General features: G+C 44.4%; 1 protein-coding gene across 4 annotated transcripts in view; it reads right to left on the bottom strand.

Moving 5' to 3' along the window:
* The window catches only part of kcnt1b (potassium sodium-activated channel subfamily T member 1b), a 406,769-nt gene that overhangs the window by 378,602 nt on the left and 13,279 nt on the right, over positions 1-14,888 (bottom strand). For all 4 annotated transcript variants that reach the window (XM_048559135.2, XM_048559137.2, XM_048559136.2 and 1 more), the window contains exon 2: positions 2,494-2,655. In XM_048559135.2, the coding sequence (XP_048415092.1) occupies positions 2,494-2,655 (162 nt within the window). The remainder of the gene's footprint in view (positions 1-2,493; positions 2,656-14,888) is intronic.

The raw sequence follows: 14,888 nt of genomic DNA, 5'->3' as shown, positions 1-14,888 counted from the left end.
ACACTCATTAAAATCATTTTCTTAAAATTCAGAAGGTACACATAAAACAAATTAAAAAGATGCATTTAAACCACACCTCCATGTCACGTAATGACAGACCTACCTTAAGTCATTGTCACAGGTAAACAGCAAATAGCGAATTACAAACTGGCAGGTAGGGTCTACATTTCTATATATTTCAGGACATTTCAGAATCAGAGGATATAGTTTTGATTATACTTAAGCTGTTTCCAATTTTTTTTTTCCTCGGTGGTCAGAATTTCTAAGTTCTGTTAGCTGGTTATGTTTTGAGGTTTTGTTTTGTCCTTAGAAAACCTGAGAGGTGTCAAAAGAGTGATAACAGCAATGTGAAAACTGACAGAAGCAGCAGATCATAATATGAAGAATGAGAGAAGATCTCATGGAAATATATAAAATTCTGGACAAGGGATAATGTTTGCCCTGGCCAAAGAGCAAGGGTCACTGTTTCAAGTTATGATGTAGGCCATTTTGGACAAAGGAGAGGAGAAATCTCTTCACTCAAAGGGTGGATTTCTCTATTACAGAAGGCCATGGAGGCCAAATTACTGAATATGTTTAAGAAAGAATATGGTAGATCACTAAAGGCCAAAGGTGTCAAGGCCTATGGAAGACAGTGGGAATATGGGTTAGGTAGAAGATTCAGCATGATAATGTTGAATATTGGAGTTGGCTCCTTGGGAGAATTGTCTGACTCTTGCTCCTATTTTCCATGTTTGTATGTTTCTGGGTTGTGCTTCATTTATCACAGAGGGCTGTTGAGGGTAGATTGTTAAGTGTATTCAATAGTAGAGCAGACCTGATGGGCTAAATGGTCTATTCCTGCTCTCACATTTATGATCTTGTGGCCATGCACGCAAGTCATCTCACAATTCTAACAATTACAAACATTACTTAAGATTTTATACAAAAACATAACATATTGACCCAGAATAGTTACACAGCATTTCTAGAGATAGTAGGAATGCCGATGCTGGAGAATCTGAGATAATACAGTGTGAAGCTGGATGAACACAGCAGGCCAAGCAGCATCAGAGAAGCAGAGATAATGGGAACTGCAGATGCTGGAGAATTCCAAGATAATAAAATGTGAGGCTGGATGAACACAGCAGGCCAAGCAGCATCTCGTGTGCTCCTGAGATGCTGCTTGGCCTGCTGTGTTCATCCAGCCTCACATTTTAGCATCAGAGAAGCAGGAATGTTTGACATTTTGGGTTGGGACTCTTCTTCTGAAGAAGGGTCCCCACCTGAAACAAACTTTCCTGCTCCTTTGATACTGCTTGGCCTGCTGTGTTCATCCAGCTTCACACCATGTTACACAGCATTTCTATTGGCTTCATTAATGTACCATTTATAGAAAACAAAAGTAGGTCAGTCAGCTCATAAATGGAGTTCTTTGGTTCATGATTGAACTTAACCCAATTTACCATACCTATAGCCAATCCCTTGGTAATTTTAATGACATCAATCACTGTCTTGAAAATCTCAACTGATCCAACATCCAAAATCTTAAAGTAGAACATCCCATAGCCTTTTGTGTGAAAAAGCATATTCCAAAAGCACTCATAAATTGTTCTTATTTTAATATTATGCTCCTTTGTCATGCATCAATCTAGACATTCATTTGGCAATGCTACAAAGTTCCTATTCTTTGTGAATATTTCAAAGCTACTGTATCATTTTGAAAATGGGAATATAGTAATTCTTAACTTCTGAACCAATATGTTGGCTTTGAAAGTGTGGAAGAAATGTGATTCCAAATTGGCTGCAGTTACAATTAATGGTTGTAGGGAGCATGAATAGTTTCATTCCGCATTCCAAACTAGAATCAAATGAATAATACAACAACTACTTTTGTAGACAACAAAAAAAATTTTAAAAAATAGCAGATAGTAAAAAAGGAAACGTGCTTTAAAAAATTATATTCGGTTGAAAATCTAACTATTGTAAACATGGCCAATGTTAAATCAAAACAAGAGCCTTAAGGCCATACAGTACAGAAGAGATCTTTCAACCCATCAAGTCTGCATTGACCGCATTAAGGAGGGATGAGCCAAACCCAAGGATCAAATCTGTATTAGAATTAATATTGGCATCTCGGAGTTGAAAAGTCATTTTACTCAGTTAACTTCTGGCACCCAAACTCAAACCATACTTTGAGTGCCTCATAATCTGTTGTGTTTGTTCAGAAAACTCTGTCACATGGAATGAATAACTGGATGCCGTCTAAGTCAACTTTTGCTGTCTTAACAATTTTCCCACTTCTAAAGTTAGATTAAAGCTTAGAAATAAAAGAAATTACAAACACGTTGTCAATGGGAAGGGATAATCGTGCAGCAACAGTCCTTAGTGAACATTCCAGGATTCAGCACGTTGGACAGCTCCCTACAGTATTGATGCTGGTCAGATCCCCCTCACTACCTTTGCTGGAGCAGGGAGGGTTCAGCATTGGAAATGAGGAGTTCAGGCACTTACCTGTCATCGTTCTGGAAGGACTGGTCTCCCAAGAGTAAATCCCGGAATCGGTACCTTGGAGGCAGTGGAGGGACGTCCGTCTCCAGCTCGTTCATTTTCAGGGACGCGATGTCCAGGATGACTCCGTCGCTATTGCGATTCTGGTCGCCGACGGGGGACAGTCTGTGGACAGAGCGAGAGGCTCGGTGAGAGAGAGGGGACAGGCACCGGTAACGCGAGCTCCGCTCCCGGCCCGAGGCGCGCCCCCCGCCTGCCAGCTCCATCCAGGGAAAGCGGCGGCGGCGGGAGCGCGCCCCGGTCAGGAGTCCGCTCCGAGACCACACGGAGCCCGGGATCCGAGCGCCGGAGCTGCAGCCACACACCGGCGGGAGGAGGGAAGGAGGGATGGAGGGCAGGTGCAGAGACGAGATGGAGTGCGGGGGGGGGGGGGGGGGGGGGTTGGGAATATGCAGAAGGGGGAAGTGTAGGGACCGGAAAGAATGTAGAGTGGAGAGAGAGTATGCGAGGGGAGGGGTGGGGGGAACCGTGTAAAAATGAGAGGGAATGCAGACAGAAGACGGGCGGCGAGGCGGGGGATGGAGTGCAGGTGGGAGAGGGATGGAGGGAAGAGTAGGGTGGAGAGGGGAACCGAGAGGGGTGGGAAGGAGAGAGAGGAGGGGGGCGTGGAAGGGGGCAGAGGTGTAGAGTGCGGTGGGGGTGGTGAGAAGAGGGGAGGGGGAGAGATGGGAGTGGGAAGGAAGGCTAGGTGTGGGGTGGAGAGAGGGGAAGGGGACAGGATGGGCTAAAACGAGGAGAGAGGGGAGGGGAGAGGGATGTGGTGGGGAGGGGAGAGGGATGGAGTGGGGAGGGGAGAGGGATGGAGTGGGGAGGGGAGAGGGATGTGGTGGGCAGGGGTTGGGGAGTGGAGACATGAGGGGAGGGCAGGGGAGGGGGGAGAAGGGAGAGGGAGTGCAGATAGGGGAGAGGAAGGAAGAGGGGGCGGGGTGGGAAGAGGGGAGATGGAAGGGGGAGAGGAGCGAGTAGGAGGAGGGGAATGTGGTTAGGGAAGGGAAAGTAGAGAGGAGTGGGCAGGGAACAGGAGTGGGTATTGAAGAGGGGGGAGTAAGGGAGAAGAGGAGGGAGATGGGTGGGAAGGGAAGGGACAGGGGTGGGTAGGGGAGAGGGGTTGAGGGGAGAAGGGTGGGTAGGGCAGAGGGGTTGAGGGGAGAGGGGTGGGGAGGGGGAGAGAGGCGAGGAGAAGGGTTGCCAGTCGGGACAGGGGATGGGTGACGAGACGGGCAGGGAGGAAGAGAAAGACAGTAAGGAGAGGAACGGAGGAAGAAGAGTGGAAGAGAGAAAAGAGGGAAGCACAGAGGGGAAGTGAGGGAGGAGAAGAGAGGTAAGGAGGGCAGAACAAGAGCAGAGGTAAGGAAGAGATTGAGTGAGAGGGAAAAAAGGAGGGAGTGAAGGATGGAGAGAGGGAAGGAACAAAAGAGAACAAGAGCAGATGAAGAGGGGAGGAAGGTTAGAGGGAGGGAGGAGAGAATGGACAGTGAGACAGGGAAGAGTGGGAGGAGATTTGAGAGTGAGTCTACAGCAGTACTCTATTTGTTGAAGCTTTAAGCTTTAAGTAACAATTTCCTCCCAACTATAGGCATCATCGCACTACTGCAACCACACCAAGAAAGGAATGGAGCTCTGAACTCCAACACTCTTGAAAACTTCTCATAGTTACAGTTGTCAGACTTGAATGCACCAATTTGATCCTGAAGGTTACTCTAAACCCTAGCCTTTTAGTACTCTATATTTCGTGCTTATTATAAACTACTTGTACAAGTTAAAATTCTTAATGGCCTTGAAGACTGTAGATGGATTGAACAATATATTCTCCATGGTGATCAAGGTCAGCCTGTGTGTGGGAGAGCTATTCTATTTGAGGTGCTGTCTCAGGTGGAACTTTAAACTAAGGCTCTCTCCAATGCATATGAATGATATTGTGGCAGTGCTTAAAGATTAAGCTTTCACCCAGCACATTCCCAATAATTATCCCTCGTCCATCATTAAAACACATTATCCAATTACTTATATCATTAAATTTAACATTTTATTGAATATAATTTCAATAATAATTCACTGAATAAATTAAAGAAATGTCACACCTAATTGTACATTTTCTGTGCTGGGGAATTGATTATCAGTCATTAACAATGCTTACATCAGTAAAAGAGTATTTACATCATTAATCGCCAGAATTTAGCAGCCAGAATCATATTAATTGGCCTTCTCATGTTCTTATGTCCCAACATTTGGAGCCGTGTGTTATATTTTAGCTAAAATAACAAGGTGTAGAGCTGGGTGAACACAGCAGTTCACGCAGCATCAGTGGAGCAGGAAAGCCGACATTTCGGGTGTGGACCCTTCTTCAGAAAGCTATATATTAGCTGTTGTTTATCTCACATGCACTGGTTACAATTGCAAATTCTTTGACGTTCATAGAATATTTTGGATTAGAATTTTTTTTCATTTCTGCCTGTATAATCTCATTGTTATCTGTACTGGTTCAATCTTTTCTTTTAAAAAAAAATCTTATTTAATAGCCCGGGAGAATTGCTGCAGGACAACCTCTCAACGTGTGACTGAGTAAATTTTTTCATGCACGTATTAGTTCTGACAAAGGGTCACTAGACCCGAGATATTAACTCTCGCTTTGTCTCCTCAGATGTCGCTGAATGTGTCACATTTCTCCAACAATTTCTGTCTTTTTAAGTATCCATAGTTGTTTGTTTTATTATTTCTATAGAGTTATACAACACAGAAATAGACCCTTTGGTTAAACCAATCCATGTCGACCATAATTCCAAACTAAACTAGTCTTACCTGCCTGCACCTGGCCCATATCACTCCAAACTTTTCTAATTCATGTATTTATCCAAATACCTTTTAAACTTTGCAGCTAAACCAGCATCCACAAATTCCCCTGGAAGTTCATTCCACACACAAACCACTCTCTGTGTAAAAATTTGCATCTCACGTGTTTTTTAAATCTTTCCCCTCTCACCTAAGAAGTATGCCCCCATTCTTGAAATTGTCTACCCTCGGGAAAAGACAGCTGCCATCTCTCATGACTTTATAAACCTCTATGAGGCTGCCCCTCAACCTTCACGGCTCCAGTTGAAAAAGTCCCAATCTCTCCAGCCTGTCCTCATAACTCAAACCCTCCATTCCTGGCAACATCCTGGTAAATCTCTTCTGAATCCCCTCGAGCTTAATGATATCCTTGCTATAACAGGATGACCAGAACTGAATACAGTACTCCAGAAGTGCCCTACCAGTGTCTTGTTCAACTTCAACATAACAACACAACTCTCAGACTCTAGGTCTGAACAATGGAGGTAAGTGTGCTAAACTCCTTCTTAACTACCCTCTCTATACGTAATGCAAACTTCAAAGAATTATATACATGAACCCCCAGGTGTCTTTGTTTTTTTAACGCTACCCAAGGCCCTACTTTTAATTGTATAAGTCCTGCCCTTGCTTTTTCTTACCCAAATGCAATGCCTCACATTTATCCAAATTAAATTCCCTCTGCCACTCTACAAGCCATTGACCTAATTAATCACAACCTCTTCATAATCTTAGATAGTGTGCTTCACTGTCCACTATTCCACCAATTTTGGTGGCATCTGCAAACTTACTAACCATGCCTTCTATATTCTCATGGAAATTATTTCTACAAATGACAAACAAAAGTGGGCACAGCATTGATCCCTTTGGAAATCCGTTGGTCACGGGTCTCCAATTTGAAAAACAGCCCTTTGCCATTAATCTCTGTCATCTAGTGTCAAACTGTTTGTGGCTCAGTGAGGGCACTAGGCATCTGGGCTTTTGAGGGCATTGGATCATCAATGTTTTTCTTGACAAATCACCTTAAAATATTGATAATTCAACTGGGGGAGGACTCAGTGGGAGGATGTATTCAATTTCAAATGCAAGAGAGGAAGGGAAATAGAGAATTTAGAACGAGGCATGAAAGAAGAGGATAGAAAGGAAAAGGCTGATTGTTGGAGAAAAAAATCCAACATTTCACTAACTAAATTAATTAGATGTCACATCTAATTGTACACTTTCTAGCCAGAGAATTGACGATCAGTGATTAGCAATGTGTACATTGTTAAAAGGTACTTTCATTCTTATTCACCAGACTTAACCAGTTTAATGGATAATTAATGTGCAGACATTAGCTTCATAAAGGTCAAAGAGAAGCTAAGAACATGAGGATGTTTGTGGAGCAGCAGAAATTGTCCCACAACTTGTGATGGTTTGAATTTCGTGGGTGGTGGTGGGTGGGGTGGTATTTCAGCTTTGTAATATGTTGCAGTCGATTTGCACATCAATGACAGTGTAACTTATGTACGTGGAATTATTTATTCAGCAAATTCTGGGGCTAATATTATTTGCAAATTGTTGGCTCTTCAAAACAGATTGCCTTTGAATTTGTTGGTTCTATAATTAATAATCTTGTGATAGAAAAAGCTTAATTGACGATGGATCCAATGAAATGAAAAAGTAATTAATTGAACTTTGTATTTTAATGAGGAGAACCATATTCTACAAGTGTATCCATGGGTTGAAAACATATTGTAACTTGAATGACTTTGTAGCGTGTTTAAAGAAATAATTGACTTCTCAACTATTAATTCCATTGGTAGTAAAACAGCATTGATCTTCCAGCAATCAAAATTCATCCGCTCTAATGTAAGTCATTGGTTATTCCTAATTATTTTTCTATTCATTGGTGGAATATGGGTGTCACTGGCTGGCGAGCATTTCTTGCCCATTCCGAGTTTCCCTTGAGAAGGTGGTGGTGAACTGCCTTCTTCAACTGCTGCAGTCCACTGCTGTGGTTTGACCCACAGTGCCATCAGGGAGGGCATTCCAGGATTTGACCCAGCGACACTGAAGGAACGGTGATATATTTCCAAGTCAGGATGGTGAGTGACTTGGTGGGGAACTTGGAGGTGGTGATGTTCTCATATGTCTGCTGCTCTTGTCCCTCTGGCTGGAAGAGGCTGTGGGTTTAGAAGGTGCTGTCTGAGGATCTTTGGTGAATTTCTGCAGTGCATCTTGTAGATAGTGCTGCTACTGAGCATCGGTGGTGGAGGGAGTGGATGTTTGTGGATGTGGTGCCAATCAAGCGGCTGCTTTGTCCTGGATGGTGTCAAGCTTCTTGAGTGTTGTTGGGGCTGCACCCATCCAGGCAAGTGGGGAGTATTCCATCGCACTCCTGACTTGTGCCTTGTAAATGGTGGACAGGCTTTGAGGAGTCAGGAGGTGAGTTACTTGCGACAGTATTCCTAGTTTCTGACCTGCTCTTGTAGCCACTGTGTTTATATGGTCAGTCCAGTTGAGTTTCTGGTCAATGATAAACTCCCAGATGTTGATAGTGGAGGATTCAGTGATAGTATACCATTCAATGTCAAAGGTTGGTGGTTAGATTGTCTCTTATTGGTGATGGTCATAGCCTGGCATTTGTGTGGAGCAAGCGTCACTTGCCACTTGCCGGCCCAAGCCTGGATATTGTCCAGATCTTGTTGCATTTGAACAGGAACTGCTTCAATATTTAAGGAGTCATGAATGGTGCTGAACGTGGTGTAATCGACAGCGAACATCCCCAATTCTGACCCTGTAATGGAGAAACGGTCATTGATGAAGCAGCTAAAGATGGGTGGGCTGAGAACACTACCCTGAGGAACTCCTGCAGAGATGTCCTGGAGCTGAGATGGACCTCCAGCAACCATGACCATCTTCCTGTGTGTCAGGTATGACTCCAACCACTGGAGAGTTTGCTCCCTGATACTCATTGATTCCAGTTTTGCTGGGACTCCTTGATGCCACACTCAGTAAAATGCAGCCTTGATATCAAGGGCTGTCACTCTCACCTCACCTCTGGAATTCAGCTGTTTTGTCTGTGTTTGAACCAAGGTTGTAATGAGAGCAGGAGCTGAGTGGTCCTGGCAGGACTTCAAACTGGGTGTCTGTAAGCAGGTTATTGCTGAGTAAGTGCTGCTGGATAGCACTGTTGATGACACCTTCCATCACTTTACTGATGATTGAGAGTAAACTGATGGGGCGGTAATTAGCTGGATTGGATTTGTCCTGCTTTTTATGTACAGGACATACTTGTGGATATTTGTGGAACCTCCTCCTCCAGTGAACAGTTTAATCATCCACCTCCATTCATGACTGGCTGTGACAGGATCGCAGTTTAGATCTGATCCGTTGGTTGTGGGATCACTTAGCTCTGTCCATCACTTGCTGCTTTTTCTGTTTGCCATGCAAGTAGTCCTGTTTTGTGGCTTCACTAGGTTGATATCTCATCTTCAGGTATGCCTGGTGCTGCTCCTGGCATGCCCTCCTGCACTCTTCATTGAACCAGGATTGGTCCCCTGGCTTGATGGTAATGGTTGAGTGGGGGATATGCCAGGCCATGAGGTTACAGATTGTGATGGAGTACAATCCTGCCGCTGTTGATGGCCCACAGCGCCCCATGGATGCCCAATCTTGAATTGCCTGATCTGTACGAAGTCTGCCCCATTTAGTACTGTGATAGTGCCACGTAACACGATGGAGATTGTTCTCAGTGTGAAGGTAGGACTTTGTCTTCACAAGGACTGTGCAATGGTCACTCTTACTGATACTATCATGGACAGATGCAGCTGCAGCTGGCAGATTAGTAGGGATGAGGTCAAGTATGTTTTTCCCTCCTGCTAGTTCCCTCACCACCTGCCGCAGACCCAGTCTAGCAGCTACGCCCTTTAGGACCCAACCAGCATGATCAGAAATAGGGGAAGGATTATTGATTAAACTACTTTGTATCATATCAACATTACTAAGCAACGGGAGTTTGGATATGTAGTAAAAGATTGTTTTTGCTTGGGGCTGGAAGAGCTTTTATTTTCATTAAGAGACAAGCAAGCAAATTATTGAAGTGCCTTATAATTAGAAAAGTTTTTAACCAGTCCTATGCAGTACACTGATTGCTATGAGATAGTCATTTCCCCAGATAGAGTGTGCTTTGTAAGTGGGTCACTGTTCTTAATTCCTAACTTTATCAGGACTGAGAAAAGTCATTTTAAACTTTTATGACACTATCTGGTAATTTTTCTCAACTAGTTCAAAAATTAGCTCAACGTCCTAAAATCAGACATTGCAGGAGATGGCTTTCTGACTCATTTCATCTGTGCCACCTCTTTAAATAATTTTATACAGGTGGAATAATCCTGATTGAATTCAAATGCATACAGCTGAAGGGCATTGACTGGGTATTTGTTTGCAATCCTTTGGGGGCCCTCTTGTGTCACAGTAGCAGCGTCCCTACCCCTGGATTGGGAGTCCCAGCTGCTCCAGATGTGCATAATAACATCTCTAAATAGGTTATTTTATGAAAAAAAATGGATTTAAGATCCTGTGATGGGCTCCTGTGGCACAGTTATAGTGTCCCTACTTCCAACCCAGGAGGCCTGGGTTCAACTCTCACCTCCACCAGAGATGTGCAACGGCATCTCATAACAGATTGATTTAAAAATATCTTTGAGATCCTTTGAGGGGGCTTTTGGAGCACAGTCTCAGTATTGGTCACCATGAAACCATCGTCAATTGTTGTAAGAACCTACCTGGTTCACTAATGTTGTTCAGGGAATAAAATATTGCCATCCTTCCCTTTATCTGACTTCCATTAGACTCCAGACCACCCCAATGTCTTTGACCCTTAACTATCCTCTGAATTGGGCCAATAAGCCACTCAGTTCAGGGGCAGTTAGGGATGGGCTACAAATGCTGGCCTTGCCAATAATAGTCACATCCCAGGAAAAAGCGAACAAAAAACACCTATCAAGCAGCTTAAAGAATTTAGACCTATTTAATTGAGACCATGAGAGCTTTCTTTTACAATTCTTTCTCCTTTAGCATGAAATAAGTGCGTAATATTTAACACCATTTGCAAAGGCAATGGAAAATCTAAGGTCAAAACCATCGATTGTGCAGAACACTGAGCAACAATAATTTAATTGTAATTGAGGAGTAATGTTTTCAATGGCTCTTTATTTAACTGACAGCAATCTTATTTTGTTAACTTTCTTTGACTTTCTGAGATGCCAAGAACATGGGTGATAATCTTTACCTTTAGAAATCTTATTTCTCCAGTTACTTTGTTTGCAACCTGCATAATCCTTCTTTATACAATGTCGTCACGACAAGCACAATGGTCCTCTCAAAAACCTACCTACGTTAGTATGCCCAGGATCGCCAGTAGGAATGGAAAAAATATCAAGGCAAAAGAATAAGCCACTCAGTTCAAGGGCAATTGCAGATGAGAAACCAGTGCTGGGCTTGGCCACATCCCATGAAAGAATGAAGGAAAAGAAAATGCATTGATTGTTTTGATCACCATACTTATAATGATCACAAATTCTCTGAAGTGTCACAGAACATAGAACAGTGCAGCACAGTACAGGCCCTTCGGCCCACAATGTTGTGCCGACCTATTACCCTACTAAGAGCAAACTACCCTGCGTACCCTACATTTTACTATCCCCCGTGTTCCCATCCAAGAGTCGCTTAAATGTCTCTAAAGTATCTGACTCCACTACCACTGCGGGCAGCGCATTCCACACGCCCACCACGCTCCGTGTGAAGAACCTACCTCTGACGTCTCCCCTACACCTACGTCCAATCACCTTAAAATTATGCCCCCTCGTAATAGTCATTTCCGCCCTGGGAATTAGATCTAATAATCATCTAATACTCCTTACCAAAAAACTATTCTAGCAGCATCCAAATGTTTGATTAATGATTCCAGAGAATTTACTTCAACCAGTCCCACTGAGAGATGATCCAAAATACTCAAACCACCATATGAATGAATTTCCTCCAAACTCCTTTGATTATTTTTAAGCCTCTGGGATGGCATTGGACAGCTATGCACAGATCACAAATTCAAATCACTCCAGGATGTATTATGGGCATGAGTTCCAACAAGTACAGAAAATTGGAAGCTGCCAACGGAAAATGATGATTTCCAACTTTAGATTGGTCACCCCAGGCACCTTGGTAAGAGTAGGTGCTCCATAAGGAATTGGTTCCAGGAAAGGAAGTACTTGGGAGGGTGAAGTTTGGACTGGAGAAATGTACTGAGTAGGGTGCCCAATGTCATGAGCTGGTGCCCTCATGTTGACAACTGAATAGTACGAATGTAGATTATGGAGTAGGGTGATAAATGACTAGCTTATTTCTAAAGAAAGATTACTCACCAACATATGCTAAGCAGTGAACTAAGGGTTCACAATTTAGAATGAGACTGCATATAGTCAATTTTCAATATTTCTTTGAAATTAGCCTCATATCAAGCTCTTAAGGTGCAATTAAAGTCTCCAAGGCTGAACTCAAAACAATGCTCATGTCACTTTTGTCTACCACCTAAATGACATTTTGCTCTATGACTCAACATAATAATTGTAAAGGTCTTCAGCAAAAGCAGCAGTGTAGACTGGGCAATGCTGGGTGGGAACAGGCACGTAGCATTGAAAAGATGATAAGCTGTGGTCAAACAAAATGAGGGCAGGCACGGAATAGTGAGATCCAACAGGCAAACACGAGAGGTCTTCCCAAATAAGTCAATGGGCACAAAATGTTAACTCTGTTTCTCTCTCTCCACAGATGCTGCCAGAGTTTCTCCAGCAAGTTTCTGTTTTATTTCAGATCTCCACAGTATCTGACTCTTACCACAGAAGAACTGAAAGTGGGGAAGGTAGGGTAAGGTTCCCTCCGAACCCCTTCTTTTAAGAATACAATGAATTGTGCATTGTTGTACCACAGAAATTTTCAATCCCATTCCCTTGCCTCTTGCAAGCTCTTGTGGCAATCATGGAGATCTGCAGCTCAGAAAAAAAGCCTTTTGACCCATTATGTCTACAAGTCAAAAGCAGCCACTCAAAAATTCTCATCCCATTTTCCATCATTTTGCCCAGAGCCTTGAATGTATCAGCATTGCAAGAGGACATCTAAATATTTCTTAAATGTTGTAAAGGTTTCTGTCTCTCCCACCCTTACAGGCAGTGAGTTCCAGATTCCTAACACCTTCCAGGTCTTAACGTTTTTCCTCACATCCCCTCTAAACCTCCTGCTCCTGACGTTAAATCAATGCCGCCGATCACTGATCCCTCCACCCTCTACTCTATCTATGCCCCTCATAATTTTATACATCTCAAACATGTACCCACAAACCACCCACCCACCAACCCCCACCCTGACCTCCTCACCACCAGTAGCACTACCACCACCTCCACTGCTCCAAGCAAAATAACACCAGGCTGTCCAATCTTGTTTCATACAATTAAACTCTCCAGCTCAGGCAACATCCTGGTAAATCTCCCCTCCAGTGCAAACACAGCCCTGCTGTGATGTGGATACAATGTGAAGGTGGAAATGTAAAGTGCTTAACTGAAGTTGCCTCAATTTTACTAGAGTTGCTAGCTTCCCCTTTAGCTGTTCCAACGCTTGTGAGACATGAGCGGGGTGGGAGGACATGGCGCACACTGGGAGAGGGCTCTGAACACAGGACAGTTTGGGGGGACGCGCACCTAACTCTCTCATTCCTCCATCAGTTTAGCTCAAACATTGAAAACGACTTTGACCCCAGGTGCTGATGTGCCAGTTAAAGGTCCAGCTAAAGCATTAGGAATAGGTGAAGCTTTTCTGCCAGGTGGGTCTGACACTCTGAAAGCAAAGAATGATTGTCTGGCTTCTTGTCTGTCTGAGTGTTATACACAACATCTGAAAGCCCTTGCTGCTGAGGGTGCATTGGCAGTGAAAGATTGTCAGAGTTTAATCAGATTGTTCCTGCTTAGTTGGCAATATCCCATTCACAGAAATTAATTGGATTTCATGCAAACCTCAGCCCGAGAGACACCCCCTCAAGACAATTTTTTTTTAAATCATTCAATTCATGGATGAGGGCACCACTGGCTAGGCAGCATTAATCACCCATCCCTAATTGCCCCAGAGGCCAGTTGACAGACAACCACATTGATGTGGGTTTGGAGTCACGTGGAGGCTGGACCAGGTAAGGATGGCAGTTTCCTTCCTTAAAAGGCATTAGTAAACCAGATGGGTTTTTACAACAATCGGCAATGGATTCATGGTCATCATTAGACTCTAATTCCAGATTTATTTTTAATTTAATCCAAATTTCAGCATCTGCCATGGCAGGATTTGAACCTAGGTTCCCAGAACATTACCGGGGTCTCTGGATCAACAGGCCAATGGCAATACCACTGGGCTATCACCTCCCCGTTTAACCATTTTATACCTGGTTCACTCTCAGCAATATGGCTATGGAGTGAAGATCCAAGATAAAATGTGAGGCTGGATGAACACAGCAGGCCAAGCAGCATCTCAGGAGCACAAAAGCTGACGTTTCGGGCCTAGACCCTTCATCAGAGAGGGGGATGGGAAGAGGGAACTGGAATAAATAGGGAGAGAGGGGGAGGCGGACCGAAGATGGAGAGTAAAGAAGATAGGTGGAGAGGAGAGCATAGGTGGGGAGGTAGGGAGGGGATAGGTCAGTCCAGGGAAGATGGACAGGTCAAGGAGGTGGGATGAGGTTAGTTAGTAGATGGGGGTGCGGCTTGGGGTGGGAGGAAGGGATGGGTGAGAGGAAGAACCGGTTAGGGAGGCAGAGACATGTTGGACTGGTTTTGGGATGCAGTGGGTGGGGGGGAAGAGCTGGGCTGGTTGTGTGGTGCAGTGGGGGGAGGAGACGAACTGGGCTGGTTTAGGGATGCAGTAGGGGAAGGGGAGATTTTGAAACTGGTGAAGTCCACATTGATACCATATGGCTGCAGGGTTCCCAGGCGGAATATGAGTTGCTGTTCCTGCCACCTTCGGGTGGCATCATTGTGGCAGTGCAGGAGGCCCATGATGGACATGTCATCTAGAGAATGGGAGGGGGAGTGGAAATGGTTTGCGACTGGGAGGTGCAGTTGTTTGTTGCGAACTGAGCGGAGGTGTTCTGCAAAGTGGTCTCCAAGCCTCCGCTTGGTTTCCCCAATGTAGAGGAAGCCACACCGGGTACAGTGGATGCAGTATACCACATTGGCAGATGTGCAGGTGACCCTCTGCTTAATGTGGAATGTCATCTTGGGGCCTGGGATAGGGGTGAGGGAGGAGGTGTGGGGGCAAGTGTAGCATTTCCTGCGGTTGCAGGGGAAGGTGCCGGGTGTGGCGGGGTTGGAGGGCAGTGTGGAGCGAACAAGGGAGTCACGGAGAGAGTGGTCTCTCCGGAAAGCAGACAGGGGTGGGGATGGAAAAATGTCTTGCGTGGAGGGGTCGGATTGTAAATGGCGAAAGTGTCGGAGGAT

Source organism: Stegostoma tigrinum, chromosome 29 (genome assembly GCF_030684315.1).
Source record: "Stegostoma tigrinum isolate sSteTig4 chromosome 29, sSteTig4.hap1, whole genome shotgun sequence".
NCBI classification, from domain to species: domain Eukaryota; kingdom Metazoa; phylum Chordata; class Chondrichthyes; order Orectolobiformes; family Stegostomatidae; genus Stegostoma; species Stegostoma tigrinum.
This window is presented reverse-complemented; position numbering and strand designations above follow the sequence as displayed.